The following is a 26,636-nucleotide window of genomic DNA, read 5'->3' as shown; positions in this document are numbered from 1 at the left end:
AGATATGAACCTTAGCTTTGCCGTTTATTAGCTATGAACTCCTTGGACAGGTTTACCCCTGGGTGACTTAGTTTCCTCAACTACTAAATGGGGATAATAAGTGGTATCCTTCTTATAGCCTTGTTGTAAGAATTAGACAAAACAAAACACTTAGAATAGTCCCTGGCATTATAATACATGGTCGATTAATGTTAGCTATTATTATCCGTAGAGAATGGGGAGAAGGAATGCATAGGAAGTTGAACTTAATTTACCTTTTCTAAGCTTTAGCTTTCTTTTTCATCAGATCTTTTGTTAGAGATGTTCATATGTAACAGTAAATCATTTTGAGTTTAGTATTATTTTCTTTATGTTTTGATTTTTTTGATGGAAACTTTTACCATTTAACGAAATGATCAGAAACCAGAAAACAGGAATGAAGGGGAGAAGCAGCAGAGACCAGAAATCAGCTTTGAGTGATTAAAAACTCGTGGTGCTACTTTAGTCCTTTTGTTTCTCTTAGGAACTAGAAGAAAAGTAGAGCTATTTTTTTAAATCAGTTTTTTATAAGTCTAAAAGCAACAGTAATTAAAAGATTATGTCACTGTAAGCATCTATGGAAGTGAATTTATAGTAACATGTAACCCATAGCTAAGTTAGCAAGATAATCTCAATTATATCTGTCTTTTTCTTTCCTGTTTGTCATGAAACTGTTCAGTGAATTATTATAATATGTTCAGTACCTACAGGCCTGGCATGTTTCCCAAAACAAATACTCCACAACCTGAAAGGGACACTTAACAAGCTAAACTAGTGAAAGATCTTAGTTTCCCTTTGCCTCCCTCCATTTAAAAAAATATTTATTGAATGCCTTCTATGTGCTGAGAAGTATGTTACTAGCTGAGGATATAAAGACAATCTGTTCAAAGAATGTAGGAGAGACAAATAAGTAAGTAGATAATTTTAACGAAAGTGATTTATACCCCTATATGTAGAGGTATATACAGGGTGACTTCAGAGTACCGAAGGGGTGCATAATTCAGTCTTAAGTATAGAAGGTAGATGTTCAAGGAGCGATTCCTAGAGGAAGTGAAACATAAACTGAATTTTGAAGGAGTGGGAGTTAGCCAGATTAAAGAATGGAGGGAGAGGACATTTTAGGCAGCTAGAAGAGCAGATGCATAGATAGATAGACCTGGGCAAATATATCATCGTTTAAGAATTCCAAGTGGTTTGGAATAGGACTTAAAAGACAGCAGGCATGGGAGAGTGGTGAGAGAAAAGGTTAGACAGAAAGATAGGCATTAGTGCAGCAACATGGATGGACCTAGAGATTGTCATACTGAGTGAAGTAAGACACACAGAGAAAGACAAATATTTGATATCACTTATATGTGGAATCTAAAAAAATGGTACAAATGAACTTATTTACAAAACAGAAATAGAGTCACAGATGTAGAAAACAAACTTATGGTTACCAAGAGGGAAGGGGGGAGGGATAAATTGGGAGATTGGGATTGACATACACACACTGCTCTATATAAAATAACTAATAAGAACCTACTGTATAACACTGGGAACTCTACTCAATACTCTGTAATGGCCTGTATGGGAAAAGAATCTAAAAAAGAGTGGATATATGTATAACTGATTCACTTTGCTGTATACCTGAAACTAACGCAACATTGTAAATCAACTATACTCCAGTAAAAATTAAACAAAAGAAAGAAAGAAAGATAGACATTGGGCCAGGTCTTGAAGGATTTTTAATAAGCTATGAAGAGTCCTGTCAGATTTGTGTTTTTGTAAAGGTCATGGTGGTACCACTGTTGAGAATAGATCAGAAAGGGACAAAACTGGAGTCAGATAAGAAGGAAATTATTACTGTCCCAAACACACATAAAAGGATGTCACATTTGAAAGCTGTGATCCACAAATAAATTCTGTCAGACTGGGATTTATAAATAGAAGACTTTTTGTCCCAAGTGAATAAATCCCAGAAGAATCATCTTTTTTTTCTTTTCATTCACTACAAATCAACACAACAAACTTGGTTGTCAGCAATTTGGATTTTAGGATAGGTGGTATTCTGAAGGCTCTTGGTGCCTAGGCCTGGGAACAAGATGAGAATGGGTAAAGTGTTTAATAGCTAATTGGATCCATTTGGGGCTTTTTCAACAAAGGAACTTATTTTTAGGCTGAAAAAACAGTAATCAGATTTGCATCTTAGATGGTTTTATTTGGTGACTACATTTTTATAGACCCGGTAGCACTAATAAAGATTAGCTTTTCAGAAAGGTTAAACTAGGATTGGGCTCATTGCTTTAACATAGACAGATGAGCAAAGGGACAGGTTGTTCATATTTTCTCTGACCTCATACATTGTTTTCCTAAAGTGTTAAGGTGTTTCACTGTTACTTTTTAAATTTTATTTTACAAGATTTAGAAGCAAAGGTATGCATAATCCAAAACACTATTTCCCTTTGAATTTAGAAATTATATACATAGCCTTTCTTTTCTCCTGTACCTCACCTCCTAGGTTCTGTGGTTGTGAAAGTTTGAGAATTTTGAGGGAAGAGAATGGTATAAAAGAGATGGGTATTTCTTACATGGAAAACAAAGAATAAAGTACATTTGAATTACTGGCTGGAACAAGTTTGATAGAAACACCATTCATTTATATGGTCATCCTTGGTTCTTTTGTAGAATTGCTGCTGACTCACAGTGTAACCAGGTGTTCATTACTCAGAATTTTTATTTAGTAGAAGATGAAGTCTGTATTCTCCTGCACGTGTACCAGAAAAGAATGTTTAAGGAGATTTCTTGTTAGAAATTTCTGAATAACTTTTACAAATGTTATAGCTATCATCAGACTTATTGTATTTCCACTGGATATGTGGCTGAGTGTTGGTAATATTTGGATTTCTTTCTCACTGTCTGAAAGTGAAACTGAGAACCAAATGAGTTAGAAAGAGTTATGAAAGAGAGAAGGAAGGAGAGACGTGGCATCAACTAGTAGTCATCTCTGAGTCATCAGTAATGAATGCCACTTTACTGGAGAACATTCAGTGTTTCAAAACCCTGTGACGGGCAGCTCCTTGATTTCTGACTGGTTAGTTTCTACACATCATTGATACCTCCAGGTTCCTTAGTAGACAGAGGCCACTTGGGACTTAGTTTTTATGAATATCATGTGGTTTTATTAAATATTTTTTTTCTTTAAGATTAAGATTTCTCAATCACTTTCACTGTAACTACATGAAAAAATACTATTTGGGGTAGATAGAATATTAAATGGATGGCCAGTAAGATGGAGGTTGTTAATTTTCAATTGGTAACAAATGGATATAATTCTCAGATCTTTAAATTGAAATGAAACCATCCTTCCCTGAGCTTTGAGTTGTTATTAATAGTCAAAGACTTTACTTGAGTGTTACTAGGAAAAGAAACAGTAATTCAACTGTTAAAGTAAGAGTATCAAAGATTGTTAGTATAAATAGCTCAATAGTTTGTAACTGAATAAAAGGAAACTTTTTTTTTTTAACTGTCAATGTTCCTTCGGAGTATACTGCCTCTAGTAGTTAGCGTTTAGTCATTGGTGCCATGGAAAATAGATACCACGTGCTGATGAAATACTCTGTTTTGCATTGTTACTGGAAGACTTGTAAGTGTACTTTAAAAATACTTTGGGTTTGGCCTGTCTGATAGAACTTTGTGCAGTGATGGAAATGTTCTAGATCTGCGTCGTGCAATGTGGTGGCCATGTGTGCAATGTGGCTAGTACAACTGAGAAACTGAATTGCAAATTGTGTTTAATATAAATGTATTAAATATTAATATACATATAAATAATCATTCGTAACTAGTGACCACAGTATTAGACAGCACATCTTTAAATATTTGAGAACTGAGCAGCCCGTTTGATAACCCTTACTTCACTGACCAGTCATTAAAATATACTGTAGTTGTAATTAATATTTACTTTTAGTACGTTAATTGAGGAATGTGTTGTTTACTTCAGGTCTTTGTTTATATGTCATCTTCCCAATGAGGCCCTTCTGCTTGCACAGTTTATAATTTAGCACCCTCTTTCTCAGCCCATTGTATTCCCTTTCCCTGAGTAATTTTTTTTCTATAGCACTTACCACCGTCTACCATACTAGAAAGAAGGCATAGATTTTTCCCTCTTTGTATCCAGTCAGTGTTTCCAACACCTAGAACAGTAACTGATACTTTAGAGGTGCTCAGGACATTTTTTGTGGAATGAATAAATGAGGATTGTGGTTTCCCAATAATAATACCCCAATTCATTAAGCACTTATTTTGCATTCTATGGCAAACATTGAGTTGGATTAGCTATATAAAGTGCACCATGGCCACTGTTCTCTTCCGTAATAAAACATTTCTTGGAACCATTATTTGAAACAGAACACTGAATTAGTTGTCATTAGTTTGACTCTGCTGTAGAATTTCAGAACCTGAAGGGAGCTTGGCAATAATTTGATTCAGGTGCCTGATGTCACATAGTGGATTAAAGTTTGATAAATGTCATTTGTATCCTCTTCTCATTTCCCTTTTTCCCTCATCCACACAACCTGTGAGTCTTTTTGCTCAATTTTTTTTCCACTTCTTCTCATCTCCATTCAGCTAGTTCTTTTTTCTTAATTAGGATTTTTAAAAATTTATTTATTTATTTATTTTTGGCTGCGTTGGGTCTTCGTTGCGGTGCATGGGCTTCTCATTGCCATGGCTTCTCTTGTTGCAGAGCACAGGCTTTAGGTGTGCAGGCTTCAGTAGTTGTGGTGTGCGGGCTCAGTAGTTGTTGCTCGCGGGCTCTAGAGCGCAGGCTCAGTAGTTGTGGTGCACGGGCTTAGTTGCTCCGCAGCATGTGGGATATTCCTGGACCAGGGCTCGAACCCGTGTGCCCTGCGTTGGCAGGAGGATTCTTAACCACTGAGCCACCAGGGAAGTACCCATTCAGCTAATTCTCATTTTCATCTACGCCTACCTTTTCCACTGACTCTACTGTACTCTGAGGAACTACCTAATCCCTTAATCCAACCAGAGAGAAATGTTTCATCTTTCTTAACTGAAACTTTCCTGCTTACTATAATTTTTATAACTAACTCCTCAGTTCTAGAAACATCTCCTGACCACTAGGGCATCCTTAAGAATTTATTGTCTTCAAAACAAAAACTTTAAGAGAAAGCAAAAAGAATTTCTGTAGCTCCAATTTCCTAGCCTGAGGTCTCTTATTCCATGGATCTGAAAGCAGTCCTGCTGGCATAATTTCAGTTTCTTTCTCCCATAAACACAGTCCAACATACTGTAGGTTTGTAAACATATACATTACTTCATGCCTGCCATATGTATAGCCACTGTGATGTAAAGGCATAGCAGAACCTCCCCATTTTTTCCTAAGGAATGGTGGTACTTAAATGTAAGCATTCGGTGGAGGGGAGGAGTCATTTATATGAAGAATCTAAGTGAGGCGAGAAGGAGCCAAATATATTAAGCACTTTCAGTCATCAGACTATAATTTAGAGATTTCTCTTATTTGATCCTCACAAAAACTCTGAGTAATTATCTCTATCTCATATAAGTTAAGTAATTGTTCAGTCACCTAATCAGCAAATGGAAAAGCTGAAATTTTACATAGTTATGTATATGTAACTCCAAAGCCTCGAAAGCTTTCCTCCGTTGGTAAGCCATGCTTCCTTCTGGAAGTGGGGGTAGGCAGGGGACAAGAGTTACAGTATTTGATGTAGAATAGGTGGCACGTGTGTTCATTTTTTGCCTCCAATGAGCCAGCCACAGAAAGAAACCAGTGTCGTTGGGAGTAAGAGGGATGAGTATCTGGTGGTACCAGTGGCTCCCCCTTAACTTTAATCTCTGTCTTTCAGCCTGTTCTTCCGGCTCGTTCACATGGAGTAGAAGTGCTTTCTGCTGAGGATCTTGAGCCTAGCAGTCGTGATTATATGAGGGTTTATGTAAACATTCACCTGACACATTTGTCTTCTTTGAAAGTTATTACGACTTGCAAAGCAGTAAATTCTCAAAAACCATCATAAGCATGCCATTTTTTCACAGAGAATTGAGAGTTTCACAGTAGTTCTCAAGATTGTTTGGAATGATAAACTAGTCTACGGTCTTGACATTTCTTCCAGCCTTCGTCTGTGGCACTTTTTGCCTTAACTGTCTTTTGCTACCAGATTCTGTGAGCAAAGCTTAAAGTTGAGGAATGCTGTTTCTTCCCTTGTCCTCAAGGTTAATAAATACTTTTTGCATGTCCACCGTGCACTGAGTCCTGCCAGGCACTGAGGGCTTAAGTGTAGGCACATCATGGTTCCTGCCCAGCAGAGAAGTCAGAAGATCATTGCAGTTTAGGGTGATACATCCGGCACCATCAGTCATGAGCAGCTCTTTACCTCTACAGTCTTATCTCTTGCTGCCCTTACCTTTTTCTCACCTCTGTTATTCCTTCTATGACTGACTCTCTCAGATTTTAGAAGTCACTTAATTCAAGATATTTTCTGTCATCTCTCAGGAGAAAGCTAGATGCCCCCAGCCCCATCAATATGTGTTTGTGTAGCACCTAGGTACTTATCATGCTCTATTGTTGATCCTACTTATTTGAACTGTAATCACCTTAAGGACAAAACTATTCTTTTTAGTTCCAGAGCATTGCTGGGCACATAATCAGTGATCAGGAAATCTTTGTCTGAATTCTGCTTGAGTGACTAAGAAAAGACTCTTAATAGTGGAAGCAACATTTGAGCCAATTCTTAAAGGATGGGTAGGAGTTCCCTAGATGGATCTGGGAAAGAAATTCCAGGCCAAGGGAGTGGTTTGTACAAATAGATGAGACAATGAAGAGTTTACAAGTGACTAGCAAGGCTTTCTAATTTCCACATGGAATATGAGACAAAGGTTATTAATTGTAGGATTTTATTTCCTATTCAGAGCCAGCCAGACTAGATTAGAGTTAGATGGTGGAATAAAGAATAGAAAACTGCTCCCACCCTCGATTATATATAAAGAAGCTGAAAATTAGTGTTTTACTTGAATATGTATCCGTGTGACCTGTTAATAATTTCTGTTGGTCAGCCTTTCCAAGAGGAAAGTGACTTTCTTCCCAACCTCGCACTAGAGCTCACCTCCTTGAGACATCTCAGACTTAAAGTGGTATGCTGAATTAAGCTGAGGGAGATGTAATTGAAATAGCGAAGAGTTTACTCTCCTAGGTAAGCCAATTTATATAGGTACCTCAGCATAAAATTACATTTAAATGGAAGCATTATACTTTTGTGATTGATCTTGTAAACTGTTTATTGACAATATAAAGCATGTTCTCACGTTAGTGTCTGATGTGCTGGCCAACAAAAAGTTTTGGAATTGTAAGTGTCACTAAAGGTTTTGAATGTTCAGCAGTGTTTGTTTAGAAACAGTTCTTCGATAAAATGAGACTGCTTGGGGGCTTCAATTGCTATCTAAATCTAAGCTGTAACTTAGATTCCTTTGCATATTAAACTTTATAAGGCCTTTTTTGCTCTTTCCCTAAATAAAATAGGAAGAGATTCACAAATTTTAATCTGTTACTTGCCCCATTCCTTGAGGCAATAAGCTGTGGAAGAAAAGTACTCTAAAAAGAGAGTATCTTATTAGGTGACACTTAAGAGAGAGTTGTCTACTTCTTATAAAGTTGAAGTGAGAGTTACCTTTGCATTTCTAAAATGTAATACATGGAAAACTAGAATGAACACAAGGCCTTATTGTTAAATTTTAAAGCCATTAGTAGGCCAATACTTTCCCCTCTCCCTGCTTGTCTGCTTTTGTCAGCACAAAGTAAATATTGATTGTTAAAATGAAACTGAAACATGCTGATTAGGGAACATGTGTTGGTTTGGTCCATAGGTGACAGAATTAGAATCTCTGAGAGATTTGTCATTGTTGTAGAGTGTGGACTTCCCTGGGAAATGAATATATCTTTAGGAAATAAATATTTCCTTGGCCATTTATACAAGAGCCAAAGTGAGTCCTGGAGTTAGAATCAGGAGGCTTGGGTTTTAGTCCTGGCTCTGAGCAAAGCATTTAACCTCTTGAACCCTCAATTTCCTTCTTCCGTAAAGAATAGGAGATTGAGCCAAATGATCACTAAGAATCCTTTTTCTAATCTTTGAGTTTATTGCTGCTTTCAAATACCCAAGATCAGCAGTGAGCCAAGTCAAGTTGGACATTTAAATTTGGCAGGTGGTAAACAGCAGCCATATGAGGATCCTTAAATCTATCTGTTCTACTCTTGTATAATTCTGTCAACATGAACTAGATTCTGTAATACTGTTTCTGGGCTCTGTGTGTGTGTGTGTGTGTGTGTGTGTGTGTGTGTATGTGTGTTTAATGTGCCTGGTTTGAACTAATTCATGATAATACACACATCTGGGCTGTTCCATCTGTTTAATGTTTCTGTGCACCAACCTGATTGTGTTCACACTTCCTCCTTGGCCTGCTTCTTCCAGTTTGCTCTCTGGATTCATGGTACAGAAATGTCATCCTCTTCCGTTTCTGACTAACCTCCTTGTAATGACTGGGTTTTCTGCCATGTACCATTGTCTGGCTGCCCCTGACCTGCCCTCTCCTTTTTTGACTTTTTTTTTTTTTTTTTTTTTTACTATAACAGCTGTGATAGGTATTGCTTGCATTTATTGAGACCTTTCCATGTGTCAGGCACATTACAAAGTACTTTATTTCTGTTCATGTCATTTAATGCCTTGTACTGGTAAGTATTGTTATGCCCACTTTACAAATGAGGAAACTGAGGCTCAGGGAGGTGAAATAACTTGCCTAGTGTTAACAGCTAGTAATAGATCTGGAATTAAAATTTTAGTCTGCCTCCAAAGTTCATCTTCTTAAACAATATGCTGTATTGTCTGCATGATGATGATAACTACAATATGCTGAGCACCTGCTAGGTGCTGGGCAATGCATTTGCCACCTTTTGCTTCCCCATTTTACAGTAGTGGGTGGTGCTCTTGCACATGATCTGCTTTTAGGCTAATAAATGTAAGGGCCAGCTTAGAAGGAATTTGACATTCTTAGATTGGCGCATTCTTTTAATGGAAAATTTCGCTGTTTTTTTCCTTTTATCCTTTCCTATTTTAATGGTCAATATCATAATTTTTTTTACTATTACCAGTACTAACAACTGAGTTTTGCCCAAGTGTACACTTTTTTTTTCTTACTGATGCCTTAGCATTGTCGTTTTCTTATTCCTTACCTTTGCTACTTTTTTAATCAAAAGCAGATAATAGAGATAAGGTAATGGGGAAAGAGGAGCAGGTGCTAAGGAAAGGCAAAGGAAAAATCCAGATACTAGAAATCTTTCCGAAATCTCAGTTTGGAGAACAAAGTTTTAAACTAAAAGCTCAGTTTTAGGGGTAGCTGTCATTTGTTAATGGAATATTAGGGCTTTGACAAACACAGGATTTAACCTCAGTAGCCTTATTCTCATCTGATAATAGGGTAAGTAATATATTCTTCACAATGCCTGTTTATTTGTGGTGATAATTAAAGGACATAGACAGTATAAAACTCCTTAATACAGTGCTCAGAATTGTTAGTTCTCCCTTTACCTTCAGATGTTAAATTCATCAAGCTATATCCTTAATATTTATGTATATGACTGTATATAAATTAGTTATATCTGAATAAAAAAAAAATCAGCATGCAGGCTGGCCCTTCCATTGCTGCATGTGGTTAGCTGATACTGCCTGTGTATTATATGCAGCACGTAGGGCTACTCCCTATAGTTTTGTATTCCTCAAGATCATTATTGAACTTTAGCAGAAAGAGAAATATTGCATAATACCTTAAAATATTCATTTCTAGTTTACTATTTTAGTAAGCAAAATTTTCAGAAATATTTCTTTTTATTTTTAGAAAAGGTATATTTAATTCTAAAATATTGTTCCTAATGTTATTAATTCCCAATACACAGATCTTATTCTGCTCTGAGTATGCCACTCACAGGTACGAAATACAGTTTTAGAGCAAGCAGTGAAATGTCAGAATGGTCTAATTTTGAGATAAGCTTGTATCTAAAATGTACCTTTGAATGGACTTCTGCTCCCATCAGCTTGCTTACGCATAACCCTGATGTTTTTTGTGTGATTAAATTTACAAATTCTTTGGTAGACTCTTGAGCAGCCTCCCTTTCTTCGTGACTGTGAGTCTGGAAAGTTGTAACCCAGCTCAGTGTCAGAAAAAGTAGGTGTGGACTTTGAGGGCTGTGCCGCTCAGCAGCTAGAATGTGGTTGGCAGTCTCCTCCCCTTCCTGCACTTGAGCTCTTCACAGTGTGCACTCTGGAATGACAGGCATTCCTATGTGAAGAGAGCCAGCGTGAAGACATATTTGTGAGAAACACCAGTGCCTTGTCCGGGATACAGGGAAACAGAAACTCCTGCGGATTAACTGACTTCCTGCCATTTCCTGATGTCTGGCGGTGACACTGAGAGAGGAGTGCATGTCCCCTCCTTACGTGGATTTATCGTTTAAGAAAAGTTCGCTTTGGTCGGGGACGATTTGTTGTTGTGAGACACATGAGACAACATAATCATGGGGCAAGCTGACATCTCCAGACCGGTAAATCCAGATGGAGTTGGTGAGTAATAGAACGCAAAGAAACAAAATCTTGACAGAGGCAAGGCAGATCTGTAGGTGAAGTTGACTATTTTATAGGAATTTGAATATGAGGATTTTGATGTTTTTAACTTTGGGATGTTTATCACTTTGTGAAGAATAAATGAAAAATAAGTTAATTTTTCATTCAGTTATATTAATTTACCACTCATAGTTGTGTTTTACTGTATCCTTTTGGACTTTTTAAAGACAATATTGCTAGTAAACCATCTGTTAATTTCTTGCCCTTGCAGAACATAAGTGCTACAGGAACTCGTGTTTAGAAATCAATGGTGTTTTACTGCTCTTTTGCAGGACTTGGGCAGCTGATATATACGTGTGGTATAGCATTAGAATTGTTGACTTCTATAAACAGGACCTGTTTTGTTTTGTTTTGTTTTGTTGGCTGCAGCATGCGGGATCTTAGTTCCCCCGACCAGTTCCACCAGGCCCCCTGAAGTGAAGCACAGAGTCCTAACCACTGGACCACCAGGGAATTCCCGACAGGACCATTTTTGAGATTTGACTTAATTTTTTAGACTCAGTTATACATTTTCCAAATAAGTCTCAGGCTTTTTCCATTGTGCTGGTGTTTCCGTTTCTCATAAGGCAATACTTGGTATAAACATTGCTGAAGGCAGTGCTTTGCGTTTGAAGTGTTATTGTCTCAGAGATAGCTGGAGACCAGGCTGATAAGTGTAGCCAGGGTTTCAAAGCATGTAAGTGAAATGGAAGTCCACTGTCACTAAAAGACTCATTTTCCCAACCTTGTGGGGTTTTGTATAAAATGAAGATAGAAAGGTGGGAAAGATAGATTTAAGTGGATGCTCATTAAAGGCTTCCTAAATATAAAGTGGGGAAAAGCCTGTGAATCATTCCTTGACATTATACTTTTTTTTTTTTTTTAAGATTCATACCTTCTTATACCTTCTCTTTGATTTATGAAGCAGCAGAAAACATGTTCAGTCCCAGGGTGCTTTTTTTTTTCCCCCAGAAATGAAAAATGTTAGTGACTTTAAAGAAAACCATAAAGTGTGGGAACACAGGTAACACGCCCAAATGTGTCTCATGATTTAATGTAATTTCATTTCTAAAGGTATGTTTTCCCCTGAGAACTTTCCAGATGAAATTCCTACAAAGTACTTTTCATATTTTATTGAAACTGAAGCACATGGATCGCAAAGTGAGTCATTCAGCCACAGATTTTTAGGACTGAAATCAGAACTTGACTTACTTTACTTTGATCACCAGGGCTGGGTCCATATCAATTCAGTAGCTCAGTTGTTTTGTTTTGTTTTTATTCCCTTAATGAAATCGTTCTTATTGGGTTGGCCGAAAAATTCATACAATGTTAATGGAAAAACCCAAATGAACTTTTTGGCTAACCCAATGGCTAGAAAAGGGTATAGAGGAAAATATAAAGGACCCTCTGGGGCCTCTACTCAGCTTGAGATGAAATTAAAAACAGAGTTATATCCCACCCCACCCCTCTCTCTATGCCTACATTCCCTTATGATGGCATTTTGCTTGTTTGCTCCCAGAGGTAACCACTCTCCTGAATTTGGTAAATTCCCTTTTGGGCCATTAAATTCTCCTGTGGTTTCTACTACAAAGGTGGTTCTCTGTTAACAAGTCAGGATGTAAATCATGCTAGGCATTTATCTATGAGATGGAAATGAAAGGTCTTTGAAAAGCAAGAAATGGGTAAGCACGTACAGCGTACTAATGAGTGGTAATATTTATGAAGAATGCTCATTTAATATCTATATACTAGACAAAAAATTTCATCTCAACAGATAAAGTTTCAAATTTTTTCTGCCTATTAAAAAAAAGTAGGGCTCATCATTCATCAATTTTTCCTTCTACAAATAATCCTAATAAAAGTCCTGTGAAGTGGGGAGTTCCCTGGTGGCCTAGTGGTTAGGATTCTGGGCTTCCACTGCCACATCGCAGGTTCAATCCCTGGTCTGGGAACTGAGATCCTGCAAGCCGTGCAGCGCAGCCAAAAACAAGATTTACTGAGATAAAACTTTCAAATAATACTTTGTAGTTCCCAATCAACATAAAAAGCTGTTTCTGTGTTCACTAGAATCCTTTACTATGTATCATATTAAAACAAACAGCTAAAAAAAAAAAACAGCTGATTTAGCACATGTCCTTAAATTAGGCACAAGACCAAAGATATTTATTTATTTATTTAGCTGAGCCGGGTCTTAGTTGCGGCACACGGGATCTTTAGTTGCAGCATGCGAACCCTTAGTTGCAACATGCATGTGGGATCAAGTTCCCTGACCGGGGATCGAACCCAGCGCCCGACATTGGGAGCATGGAGTCTTAGCCACTGGACCACCAGGGAAGTACCAAGAATTTTAGTGAATTCTACCCAACCATTTAAGCTGGAACTTTCCTTCTCTCTCTAACTTTCCATTCCCTCTCTCTAGCTCTTTTTTTTTTTTCCCCATCATATACCTTTCACTCAATAATTAGCCTCTTTTTTCCCCACTTTTCCTTTGTATAAGAATATATTGCTTTAAAAGATGTCATATTGTAATACGGGAGTTCCCAATCCCCGGGCCGCATACCAATATCCCCTCATTCATATTACTGCCTGAACCATCCCCCACGCACCCCCCCCATCCATGGAAAAGTTGTCTTCCACGAAACTGGTCCCTGGTGGCAAAAAGGTTGGGGACCACTGTTGTAATATTTCCTCTTTCCTTCATTCCTTTTCCATCAGTATTCGATTCATTTTACTCTGAAATTTGTTGTTATGTGTTCTCCCACATGAGAATAGGAGTGGTTTTGGAAAAGGTGCTTTAGAAATAATTGTTATTTGGAGGCAAAGTTAGTAAGGAGATTGCTGGATGAATAAATTTTAATATAGCTATAGAACAATATTAACATAGAAATAAATAATAGATGGATTAATTAAAAATAAACTTCTTCATGAGACTTGAAAGAAGAACACTTGGCATTATTTGGTCACCAGAATTATCAGAGACATTTCTCATACCTATCTAGATCTAAAAATAAATGCTTCTGAGAAAGAAGGAACAGGTATACTTTCTTCATGTAATCCAGGAATCAAGAGAAAGTGTTAGGGGTCTGTCATGTACTCCTTAAAGGATTTTCTGTTGAATACCAATCAAAAATTATTATTCCCTCTTTCTGCTTCAGTAGATTTTCTGAATGGCCTATTGTCACAACAGTATATTCCCTCTTTCTACTTGCAGGTTAATTTTGATAGGTTTAAAGTTTTTTTCCATGAGAGAATATATTTTCTGGCACCTCACCTTAAAACCTTTCTCTCAACTTAGAACTTTTATCAAAAAAGTATACATATCAAATTGCCAGAGTAAAGCAGCATCACTTCTTGACGCAGTTACGGTCAAAGATCTCTTTTCCCAGAGTTGGAACCTCAGACCTAATTGTACCTGCAGGTACAGAGAGAGACCTTCTCTCTGGCTATCTTCTTGAGTGCTTTGCCCAGTTCTATTTCCCAAAGGTCAGAACTATGCAGTATTTCCAAGGGAAGTTATGGGCCTGCTCTAGACAAAGCCTGCTTTGTTCATTAGTGGCAGGTTTTGCTTTCTGTAATTTTGTTGCAGTTTTCTAAAACAGTTTTTTAAATTCAATAATAATCCTCTTTCAGAAGGCAAAAATGAGTATAAGTACAATAGTGTAAGTACCATAAATAAGTGTTCTCCATTTACAGAATTCTAATGCTGTTAAAATGATTGTATAAAACCAAGATCTGTTTCAAGCTGGATGGGCATAAAAGATAATTAAACAGAACCATTAGATTATAAAAGTAATTGGCCACAATATATTTAAGTCAAACCATTATGCCATATACCTTAAACTTAAAAAAAAAAAAGATAATTGGTACCTCTTGATAATGGAGTATGTATCTCGTTGCACAAAGCTATGTATTTTTAAGTTTCGGACAATAACTGATTATTAAAAGTTTTGGGGGTAAAATGAGAGAATTTTATACACTTTAAATCTACACATTTTTTAAGACCCGACAAGGTATAAGAAATAGGTGTGGAACTAAGACAGTCCCAGTAATTTTGTTGCTTATTACTAAGCCCAGTGAAGGGGAGTGGGTAGTGAAGGCTATCTTGAAAACTAAGTTATCTGTCAACTACAATTGCCTGTGCCTTACCTTGCCTTCCAACGTGAATAACTAATTGGTTGTAAATCAGATTCTCAAATGAACTAGGTTTACCGTCTAACCCTGTTTTATCCCTTATCTCTAGCAAGTAATGTAGGTATAACATGTATCTGTAGCAAATAGTTTATCTGAAGATGAAAAGTGCTAAGTTATTTTTTAATAATACTATACATTTATTTTAAAATCACCTCAGAAATTCACCTGGAACAACTAAACTTGAACTAAAAAACATTGAATTAAATGTTGACCAGGAAAAAACTTAGGGTTGAAGAAAGAAACTGCTAGAACTCTGCATAATATGTGAAATAAGAAACAAGCCTCTGAAATGTGAGGTGCTAGCTACAACTTGGAGGAGGGAGTAAGTAGTTTAAACACCAGGGCATAGTTTCACGGTACTTCTCAAACTGGAAAGTCCAAACTGTAATTAGTTATCTTCCTCTCCTAACTCCACCCCCTCCAAAAAACACCAAGACCTCCAACTCTGTGAATTGCTTTCCTAGTGGCCTGCGGCTGCATGACTTCCTTGGAACACACAATCCTAAAACTATAGCCAGCATTCTACACCCTGTTTTCTGGCAAACAAAGGGAAACAAGGAGGGAAAAGCCACCTTGTTTTGGTTCTCATTGGAAAACAGAATGGGACCATGAGGACATTTTAAATTCCATACTGAGTTTAAATAGAAACAGTGGGGTATCCAGATGTGACTCCAAGCCTGTATTTCTTCTGTCAAATTGGAAATGGGGGCTTCCCTGGTGGCTCAGTGGTTAAGAATCAGCCTGCCAGTGCAGGGGACACGGGTTTGAGCCCTGGTCCATGAAGATCCCACATGCCACGGAGCAAGGCCGTTCACCACAACTACTGAGCCTGCACTCTAGAGCCCGCAAGCCACAACTACTGAGCCTGCATGCCACAACTACTGAAGCCGCGTGCCTAGAGCCTGTACTCTGCAACAAGAGAAGCCACCGCAAGGAGAAGCCCGCGCACGGCAACGAAGAGTAGCCCCCGCTTGCCGCAACTAGAGAAAGCACGCACGCAGCAACAAAGACCCAGTGCAGCCAAAAATAAATTAATTAATTTTTAAAAATTGGAAATGGGAGGGAGATGGTCATAAAATCAGAATTGTTGAGAACAAATATTTGGTTGATGTGCAGGTTTGCTTATGAACAGTTTCAAATTCACCTCCCTAAGCCTTTTATTTATGAGTACAGAAACAATATTTGAGGTGTAATTGTATCATTAAGAATAAAAAAGATCGGGACTTCCCTGATGGCGCAGTGGTTCAGAGTCCGCCTGCCGATGCAGGGGACACGGGTTCGTGCCCCGGACCGGGAAGATCTCACATGCCGCAGAGTGGCTGGGCCTGTGAGCCATGGCCACTGAGCCTGTGCGTCCGGAGCCTGTGCTCCGCAACGGGAGAGGCCACAGCAGTGAGAGGCCCGCGTACCACCAAAATAAAATAAAATAAAAAAGATGGTTTCTCAATACCTGAGTATACTTTTTCTTGTATAATTTATTCATCCATCAGTTTCTTTTTCTTTCTATTGCAGTTTTCTAAGTGATGCAATTGAATTTTCTTAAAGTCAGACAAAAATTCACAGTAGGAAGCCTGAATAGTTTCAGTGGATCCAAGAATGCTACGGAGATTAGTGGCTTCAATTAGATCTAATCAGCCACTGCTATCAAGCATTTATGCATACTTTAAAACCCTTTATTCCACAGCTGAAAAGTTTACACCTGGTGAATTTAGATTACCGTTAAATTTGGTCTCTAGCTCCTTTAGCACAAGATTGTACTCATGGTGAACAAGGGTGGTATTCTTAAAAGAATGTAGGACTAGAAACTGTTGTTCGGGTGATCCAAACCTACTTACTTTAACATGTGTCACTACTCCAAGAAAATGTCCTTGAATGGTTTAATTTGCTTAATACTTCAGACTATGATTTTTATGTAGGAAATAATTCTTTTTTTTTTTTTTTTTTTTTTTGGCTGCATTGGGTCTTTGTTGCTGAGCGCAGGCTTTCTCTAGTTGTGGCGAGCGAGGGCTACTCTTCGTTGCAGTGCGTGGGTTTCTCGCTGCAGTGGCTTGTCTTGTTGTGGAGCACAGGCTCTAAGCACGTGGGCTTCAGTAGTTGTGGCACGCGGGCTCAGTAGCTGTGCCTCGCGGGCTCTAGAGCGCAAGCTCAGTAGTTGTGGCACACGAGCTTAGTCGCTCCGCAGCATGTGAGATCTTCCTGGACCAGGGCTCGAACCCGTGTCCCCTGCATTGGCAGGTGGATTCTTAACCACTGTGCCACCAGAGAAGCCCGGAAATAATTCATTTTTATAGGAACCTAATGTTTAGAAAGAATTGCTTTCTTTTATGTACTTATATATATGCTGGACTTTATTAACTGTTATGATTTGAAAGCTCCCACTTTCAAAGTAAATTTGTTTTTATTCCAATTATAAAAGCCATACATGTTCACTGTAAAATAAAAAAACACACACACACAAAATAAAAGAAGCTAGAAGAAGCACAGATATCCTGTAGTCCTATCATCAAATTATATTTACATTTTCATTTAGTTCTTTGCATTCTCCTTTTTTTTTTGAATTTTTGAATTTTATTTTTTTTTATACAGAAGGTTCTTATTAGTTATCTATTTTATACATATTAGTGTATATATGTCAATTCCGATTTCCCAATTCATCCCACCACCAACACTGCTCCCCCCTGCCCGCCACTTTACCCCCTTGGTGTCCATACGTTTGTTCTCTACAGCTGTATCTCTTTTTTTGCCCTGGAAACCGGTTCAACTGTACCATTTTTCTAGGTTCCACATATATGCGTTAATATATGATATTTGTTTTTCTGACTTACTTTACTCTATATGACAGTCTCTAGATCCATCCACGTCTCTACAAATGCCCCAGTTTCGTCCCTGTCTGAGTAATATTCCATTGTATATATGTACCACATCTTCTTTATACATTCATCTGTCGATGGGCATTTAGGTTGCTTCCATGACTTGGCTGTTGTAAATAGTGCTGCAATGAACATTGGAGTGCATGTGTCTTTTTGAATTATGGTTTTCTCAGGGTATATGCCCAGTAATGGGATTGCTGGGTCATAAGGTAATTCTATTTTTAGTTTTTTAAGGAACTTCCATACTGTTCTCCATAGTGGCTGTATCAATTTACATTCCCACCAACAGTGCAAGAGGGTTCCCTTTTCTCCACACCCTCTCCAGCATTTATTGTTTCTAGATTTTCTTATGATGCCCATTCTAACTGGTGTGAGGTGATACCTCATTGTAGTTTTGATTTGCAGTTCTCTAATAATTAGTGATGTTGAGCAGCTTTTCATGTGCTTCTTGGCCATCTGTATGTCATCTTTGGAGAAATGTCTATTTAGGTCTGCTCATTTTTCGATTGGGTTGTTTGTTTTGTTAATATCGAGCTGCATGAGCTGTTTATATATTTTGGAGATTAATCCTTTGTCCGTTGATTCGTTTGCAAATATTTTCTCCCATTCTGAGGGTTGTCTTTTCGTCTTGTTTGTAGTTTCCTTTGCTTTGCAAAAGATTTTAAGTTTCATTAGGTCCCATTTGTTTATTTTTGTTTCTATTTCCATAACTCTAGGAGGTGGATCAAAAAAGATCTTGCTGTGACTTATGTCAAAAAGTGTTCTTCCTATGTTTTCCTGTAAGAGTTTTATAATGTCCAGTCTTACGTTTAGTTCTCTAACCCATTTTGAGCTTATTTTTGTGTATGGTGTTAAGGAGTGTTCTAATATCATTCTTTTACATGTAGCTGTCCAGTTTTCCCAGCGCCACTTATTGAAGAGATTGTCTTCTCTCCATTGTATATCCTTGCCTCCTTTGTCGTAGATTAGTTGACCATAGGTGCATGGGTTTATCTCTGGGCTTTCTGTCCTGTTCCATTGATGTATATTTCTGTTTTTGTGCCAGTACCATATTGTCTTGATTATTGTAGCTTTGTAGTATAGTCTGAAGTCAGGGAGTCTGATTCCTCCAGCTCCGTTTTTTTCCCTCAAGGCTGCTTGGGCTATTGGGGGTCTTTTGTGTCTCCATACAGATTTTAAGATTTTTTGTTCTAGTTCTGTAAAACATGCCACTGGTAATTTGATAGGGATTGCATTGAATCTGTAGATTGCTTTGGGTAGTATAGTCATTTTCACAATATTGATTCTTCCAATCCAAGAACATGGTATATCTCTCCATCTGTTTGTGTCATCTTTTTTTTTTTTTTTTTTTTTTTTGCGGTACGCGGGCCTCTCACTGTTGTGGCCTCTCCCATTGCAGAGCACAGGCTCCAGACGCGCAGGCTCAGTGGCCATGGCTCACGGGCCCAGCCGCTCTGCAGCATGGATCCTCCCAGACCGGGACACAAACCCATGTCCCCTGCATCAGCAGGTGGACTCTCAACCACTGCGCCACCAGGGAAGCCCCTGTTTATGTCATCTTCGATTTCTTTCATCAGTGTCTTATAGTTTTCTGAGTGCAGGTCTTTTACCTCCTTAGGTAGGTTTATTCCTAGATATTTTATTCTTTTTGTTGCAATGGTGAATGGGATTGTTTCCTTAATTTCTCTTTCTGATCTTTCGTTGTTAGTGTATAGGAATGCAAAAAATTTCTGTGCATTAATTTTGTATCCTGCAACTTTACCAAATTCATTGATTAGCTCTAGTAGCTTTCTGGTGGCATCTTTAGGATTCTCTATGTATAGTATCATGTCATCTGCAAACAGTGACAGTTTGACTTCTTCTTTTCCAATTTGTATTCCTTTTATTTCTTTTTCTTCTCTGATTGCTGTGGCTAGGACTTCTGAAACTGTGTTGAATAATAGTGGCGAGAGTGGACACCCTTGTCTTGTTCCTGGTCTTAGAGGAAATGCTTTCAGTTTTCACCATGGCGAATGATGTTTGCTGTGGGTATGTCATATATGGCCTTTATTATGTTGAGGTAGGTTCCCTCTGTGCCCACTCTCTGGAGAGTTCTTATCATAAATGGGTGTTGAATTTTGTCAAAAACTTTTTCTGCATCTATTGAGATGATCATATGTTATTTCTTCTTCAATTTGTTAATATGGTGTATCACATTGATTGATTTGAGTATATTGAAGAATCCTTGCATCCCTGGGATAAATACCACTTGATCATGGTGTATGATCCTTTTAATGTGTTTTTGGATTCTGTTTTCTAGTATTTTGTTGAGGATTTTTGCATCTATATTCATCAGTGATATTGGTCTGTAATTTTCTTTTTTTGTAGTATCTTTGTCTGGTTTTGGTATCAGGGTGATGGTGGCCTCATAGAATGAATTTGGGAGTGTTCTTTCCTCTGCAATTTTTTAGAAGACTTTGAGAAGAATGGGTGTTAACTCTTCTCTAAATGTTTGATAGAATTCAGCTGTGAAGCCATCGGTCCTGGACTTTTGTTTGTTGGAAGATTTTTAATCACAGTTTCAATTTCATTACTTGTGATTGGTCTGTTCATATTTTCTATTTCTTCCTTGGATCAGTCTTGGAAAGTTATACCTTTCTAAGAATTTGTCCATTTCTTCCAGGTTGTCCGTTTTATTGGCATAGATCTGCTTGTAGTAGTCTCTTAGGATGCTTTGTATTTCTGAAGTGTCCCTCGTAACTTCTCCTTTTTCATTTCTAATTTTATTGATTTGAGTCCTCTCCCTGTTTTTCTTGTTGAGTCTGGCTAAAGGTTTATCAATTTTGTTTATCTTCTCAACGAACCAGCTTTTAGTTTTATTCACTTTGCTATATTGTTTTCTTTGTTTCTATTTCATTTATTTCTGCTCTGATCTTTATGATTTCTTTCCTTCTCCTAACTTTGGGTTTTGTTTGTTCTTCTATCTCTAGTTCCTTTAGGTGTAAGGTTAGATTGTTTATTTGAGAGTTTTCTTGTTTCTTGAGGTAGGCTTGTATTGCTATAAACTTCCCTCTTAGAACTGCTTTTGCTGCATCCCATTGGTTTTGGATCGTCGTGTTTTTGTTGTAATTTGTCTCTAGATATTTTTTGATTTCTTCAGTGATCTCTTGGTTATCTAGTAACATATTGTTTAGCCTCCATGTGTTTACATTTTTTTCCCTGTAATTGATTTCTGGTCTCATAGCATTGTGGTCAGAAAAGATGCTTGATATGATTTCAGTTTTCTTAAATTTACCAAGACTTGATTCGTGACCCAAGATGTGCTCTGTCCTGGAGAATATTCTGTGTGCACTTGAGAAGAAAATGTAATCTGCTGTTTTTGGATGGAATGTCCTATAAATATCAATTAAATCTATCTGGTCTATGGTGTCATTTAAAACTTGTGTTTCCTTATTAATTTTCTGTCGGATGATCTGTCCATTGGTGTAAGTGAAGTGTTAAAGTCCCCCACTATTATTGTGTTACTGTCGTTTTCTTCATTTCTAGCTGTTAGCAGTTGCCTTGTGTATTGAGGTGCTCCTATGTTGGGTGCATATATATTTATAATTATCATATCTTCTTCTTGGATTGATCCCATGATCATTATGTTGTGTCCTTCCTTGTCTCCTGTAACAGTCTTTATTTTAGAGTCTATTTTATCTGATATGAGTATTGTTACTCCAGCTTTCTTTTTATTTCCATTTGCATGGAATATCTTTTTCATCCCCTCACTTTCAGTCTGAATGTGTCCCAAGGTCTGAAGTGCGACTCTTGTAGACAGCATATAGATGGGTCTTGTTTTTGTATCCATTCAGCGAGCCTGTGTCTTTTGGTTGGAGCATTTAGTCCATTCACGTTTAAGGTAATTATCAATATGTATGTTCCTATTACCATTTTCTTAATGTTATGGGTTTGTTTTTGTAGGTCCTTTTCTTCTCTTGTGTTTCCCACTTAGAGAAGTTCCTTTAGCATTTGTTGTAGAGCTGGTTTGGTGGTGCTGAATTCTCTTAGCTTTTGCTTGTCTGTAAAACTTTTGATTTCTCTGTCGATTCTGAATGATATCCTTGCCGGGTAGAGTAATCTTGGTTGTAGGTTCTTAACTTTCATTGCCTTAAATATATCATATCACTCTCTTCTGGCTTATAGAGTTTCTGCTGAGAAATCAGCTGTTAACCTTATGGGAGTTCCCTTGTATGTTGTCATTTTTCCCTTGCTGCTTTTAATAATTTTTCTTTGGCTTTAATTTTTGTCAATTTGATTACTATGTGTCTTGGCATGTTTCTCCTTGGGTTTAACGTGCCTGGGACTCTCTGCGCTTCCTGGACTTGGGTGGCTATTTCCTTTCCCATGTTAGGGAAATTTTCAGCCATAATCTCTTCACATATTTTCTCGGGTCCTTTCTCTCATCTCCTTCTGGGACACCTATAATGCGAATGTTGTTATGTTTAATATTGTCCTAGAGGTCTCTTATCTCTTAGGCTGTCTTCATTTCTTTTCATTCTTTTTTCTTTATTCTGTTCCACAGCAGTGAACTCCACCATTCTGTCTTCCAGGTCACTTATTCTTCTGCCTCAGTTATTCTGCTATTGATTCCTTCTAGTGTATTTTTCATTTCAGTTATTGTATTGTTCATCTCTGTTTGTTTGTTCTTTAATTCTTCTAGGTCTTTGTTAAACATTTCTTGCATCTTCTTGATCTTTGCCTCCATTCTTTATCCGAGGTCCTGGATCATCTTCACTATCATTATTCTGAATTCTTTTTCTGGAAAGTTGCCTATCTCCACTTCATTTAGTTGTTTTTCTGGGGTTTTATGTTGTTTCGTCATCTGGTACAAAGTCTTCTGCCTTTTCATTTTGTCTAACTTTCTGTGAATATCCCATTCTCCTTTTTAATGTATATTATAGTTTAGGTAATGCAGTGCATGTAACTTCCTACTGTATTTGTTTTTTTTTTTTTTTTTTTTGCATTACGCGGGCCTCTCACTGTTGTGGCCTCTCCCGTTGCGGAGCACAGGCTCCGGACGCACAGGCTCAGCGGCCATGGCTCACGGGCCCAGCCGCTCCGCGGCATGTGGGATCTTCCCAGACCGGGGCACGAACCCGTGTCCCCTGCATCGGCAGGTGCACTCTCAACCACTGCGCCACCAGGGAAGCCCCCTACTCTATTTTTAACCTGTATTTGAAAAAATATGTTCATGGCCCTGGCCCCTATTCTAGTTCTAAATAATACCTAGTTAGGGACTTCCCTGGTGACCAGTGTTTAAGAATCTTCATTCTAACGCAAGGGACATGGGTTCAGTCCCTGGTTGGGGAACAAAGATCCCACATGCCACAGGGCAACTAAGCCCGCACGCTGTAGAGCCCACATGCCACAACTAGAGATAGCCCCCGCGCCGCAACAAAAGATCTCACATGCCGCAGCAAAGATCCCACGTGCCACAACTAAGACCCAACGTAGCCATATGAATAAATAAATAAATGTTTTTTAAAAAAATAATAGGGACTTCCCTGGCGGTCCAGTGGTTGAGACTTTGCCTTTCAATGCATGGGGTACGTGTCCCATCCCTGGTCAGGGAGCTAAGATCCCACATGCCTCATGGCCAAAAAATGAAAACATAAAACAGAAGCCATATTGTAACAAATTCAATAAAGACTTCAAAAATGGTCCACATCAAAAAATAAATAAATAGAGACTTCCCTGGTGGTGCAGTGGTTAAGAATCCGCCTGCCAATGCAGGGGATACGGGTTCAATCCCTGGTCCGGGAAGATCCCACATGCCACGGAGCAACTAAGCCCGTGTGCCACAGCTACTGAAGTGACCTGCATGCTGCAACTACTGAGCCCACATGCTGCAACAACTGAAGCCCAAGTGCTTAGAGCCCATGCTCCACAACAAGAGAAGCCACCGCAATGAGAAGCCCATGCACCGCAACGAAGAGTAGCCCCCGCTTGCTGTAACTAGAGAAAGCCCGCACATAGCAACGAAGACCCAACGCAGCCAAAAATAAAGAAGGGAAGAAGGGAAGAAAGGAAGGAAGGAAGGGAGAGAGGGAGAGAGGCAGGAAGGAAGGATGGAAGGAAGGGAGGGAGGGAGGGAGGGAGAAAGAAAGAGAATTAGGTTACGTGCAGAGAATGTCTGCCTGTCTCTTTTAACATGCAAAAGTTTTCCAGATAGTAATCTGGAATTGCATTTAACAAGCTGACTAATCATAAGAATTGCCTGAGAAATTTTTTAAAAACAGATTTTTAGGTCCCAGCTCCTGGAGATTCTGTGTTTTGAAAAGGCAACTGGGCTGATTCCAAGTATTTGGAACAGATTTGGGTGTCACGGAAATAATGTTCTGTTTGTCATGAAAGTGAGGAGGGGAGAAGGGGAAGGAAAGGAGAATGTGAGAATATAAGAATATGAATGAATGAATTTGGGATGATAACTGGGTCAGGACTTGGTGTGGCTGAACCTCACTGCCTGATGCAAGAGGCATACCAGTTTCTAAAAGCTTTATGGACATGAAGATTAAACACATTTTCATAAAGCGTCAAAGAAAAAAAGTACTGCTCTCTTTGCTTTTTGTTTTCAGTGCCTTGATGGCAGATGCATTCATTTTTATCGTAAGCTGTTGGTATTTTCCACACACACTGTGACTTAATAGAAACTGAACTTATTTTGAGTTCGTATGCTAGCAGGCGTAAATATGTTTGAAAGGATATCATGATTTTCTTGTTTTGAATGTATAAGAGAAAGGACAGATAAATTTGTTGTTCAATATAATGAAGAACTAAAAGGGTTGAACTAAATCCTACTTTAGAAGGTCATTAGATATCCAAGAAGATAGTGGAAGCAGGCTAGATTGGATATATTTCATTTTAGGACTTTACAGACAGGAACTTTTCTGTGAATATGTTACCACCTAACATTCCTAAAGTTTTTGGCTATTTTTCTTTGTAAAAGCGTCACATAGCGCTAATAACCTTTACTTTCATACTGTTAGTTTGGGGTTTTGTTTGTTTTGGTTTGGGTTTTGTTTTTTTATATTATCTTCCCTATTACTTTTAACCAAACAGGCTTTTTCCTGTGTGTCTTTTGGAACTCAGTGAATTTCACTCAGTGTGTGGGTTAGCAAGAGATTTAAAGTTTCAGTCCTTCCTTGTCTCTGTAAGGAAGGCTACTCTTTGAGAATGAACAACTTATGATACTTATCTCCATTTCTGAAAGTGTTATCATTAACATATGTTAAATATCAATGTTATGATATCATGAATGCTCTGAAATGTGTCCAGGTCTCATTGACATTCCACAATTGGTAGAATACTGTCTTAGTTAAAGCACTCACTCTTAAAAACAGTACCATGTGTTCACCCTAGTGCCACTCTTGGTGGTCCATCCTGGGGTACCATTGAGGGGAAATTGTTAGGATAGGAGTTATTCTACGTCTCTAGCAACTAAACTTTAAAAAATATGATCCAATGTTATAACCATGTTCTATTGCATTTCATGTAAAGAATTAAAGTAGTTGAGACCCAAGATGCCCTCAAGTAAAGAAAAGAGTCACTGTCCTCTGTCATCTTCATCTGTTGCACTTCAGGAACCAGACCCCTGTTTTGCCTATGTCATCTTAGGCATAGCAAAATAATGCATCAGCAGCCATTGCTGCAGTCGCTCTGATAATTACTGTTGTGTAAATCTTACCTTTATCAATGGACTTCCCTAGACTCAGCATCTATGAACTGAAAAAAGATTGAATTTTTCAAGTGTTTCTTTAAAAAAAATTAATGCTTGTTGATTGTGTATTTTCTCTTATGAAAAAATATCGAATTAAGAGGGTTTTTTTAAGAGTATATATTATGCCCCTTTGTCCCCCCCACCTCCAAATGCATTACTTGCTTCAAATGTGAAACTGTTTACAATAAACATGTTAACTTATTACATGTGATTATACAGTATGTGGTCCTTGATGTATTTCTATAAAGTAAAGGTCCCAATTTAATTCCAGGATTGTTATTCCACATGACTCTTTTTTTTCTTCTCCTCTAGACTTCTCCAAAGAACGCTGGGACAGTAGGTGGAGTGCAAAGTTGTATTGTGTTGCCTTCCTGCTTTTTTTGTTGCCTTCCTGCTTTTTTTTATTATTCTTGGCCCAGTCTTGGCTGCTCCTTTCTCTGCCACTAAAGCTCACTCACTAAACCCTGCATGTGTGGTCATTATGAGGGACTCATGGCCTTTCATTTCGATCCTGCACATTTATCATGTCAGTTATGTTTCTTGTCAAATCTTTAGAATCAGGATTGTCACTAAAGCAATATTGTAATAAGCAAACTGAAATCTCATCTCTACTTTCAAAAAAGTTTTCCTTTATTTTGAAGCACTAATACCCCTGCCTCACCCCGCCCCCCAAGCCCCTTCCAATACTCCAAAACTACCTAAGGTCTTTTTTGCGAAGGGAGAAAATAATTTGATAACATATACAAGTAAGGTGTTAATACTTAAGTGTTACCCCCCTCCCTGAACTATTTATATCCTGAAAAAGGAGGGCAAGGGAAGGCAGTGTTTAACAGAGAATAATGACTCACTCACTGATGGTAGAATTCTCTGCTTCAATGACACAAGAGATAGTGGTGTTAGCTGAGACAGGCCTTCCCCCATGCCAAGAGGATGAGCATAGCAACAGCAATAGCCTACATTGGGGCAAGATCTCATGCACATTGGGAAGATATCCACATTTGTGCGTGTGTGTGCCTTTAAGAGACTTGAGCTGGTTATGATCATCTCATTGAATTTTTGTCCTAAAATGATGTCAGCTCCGTTTGGTTCCTTTTCCTCCTTAGTAATTTATCTGTTATGGATTTTGATGTTTGGTGTCCATGTGATGTCAAGGAGTCTGTC

General features: G+C 38.2%; 1 protein-coding gene across 7 annotated transcripts in view; it reads left to right on the top strand.

Moving 5' to 3' along the window:
- Positions 1-26,636, top strand: part of PHACTR4 (phosphatase and actin regulator 4) — a 117,126-nt gene that overhangs the window by 59,940 nt on the left and 30,550 nt on the right. For 2 of the 7 annotated variants that reach the window (XM_033422411.2, XM_033422412.2), the window contains exon 3: positions 25,788-25,811. The exons of 4 other annotated variants lie outside the window; for them this stretch is intronic. In XM_033422411.2, coding sequence (XP_033278302.1) covers positions 25,788-25,811 — 24 coding nt within the window. Of the gene's footprint in view, positions 1-10,250; positions 10,638-25,787; positions 25,812-26,636 lie in introns of those variants that run through there. One more of the 7 variants, XM_004266587.3, reaches the window with a different exon arrangement.

Source organism: Orcinus orca, chromosome 1, assembly GCF_937001465.1.
Source record: "Orcinus orca chromosome 1, mOrcOrc1.1, whole genome shotgun sequence".
Lineage (NCBI taxonomy): Eukaryota > Metazoa > Chordata > Mammalia > Artiodactyla > Delphinidae > Orcinus > Orcinus orca.
This window is presented reverse-complemented; position numbering and strand designations above follow the sequence as displayed.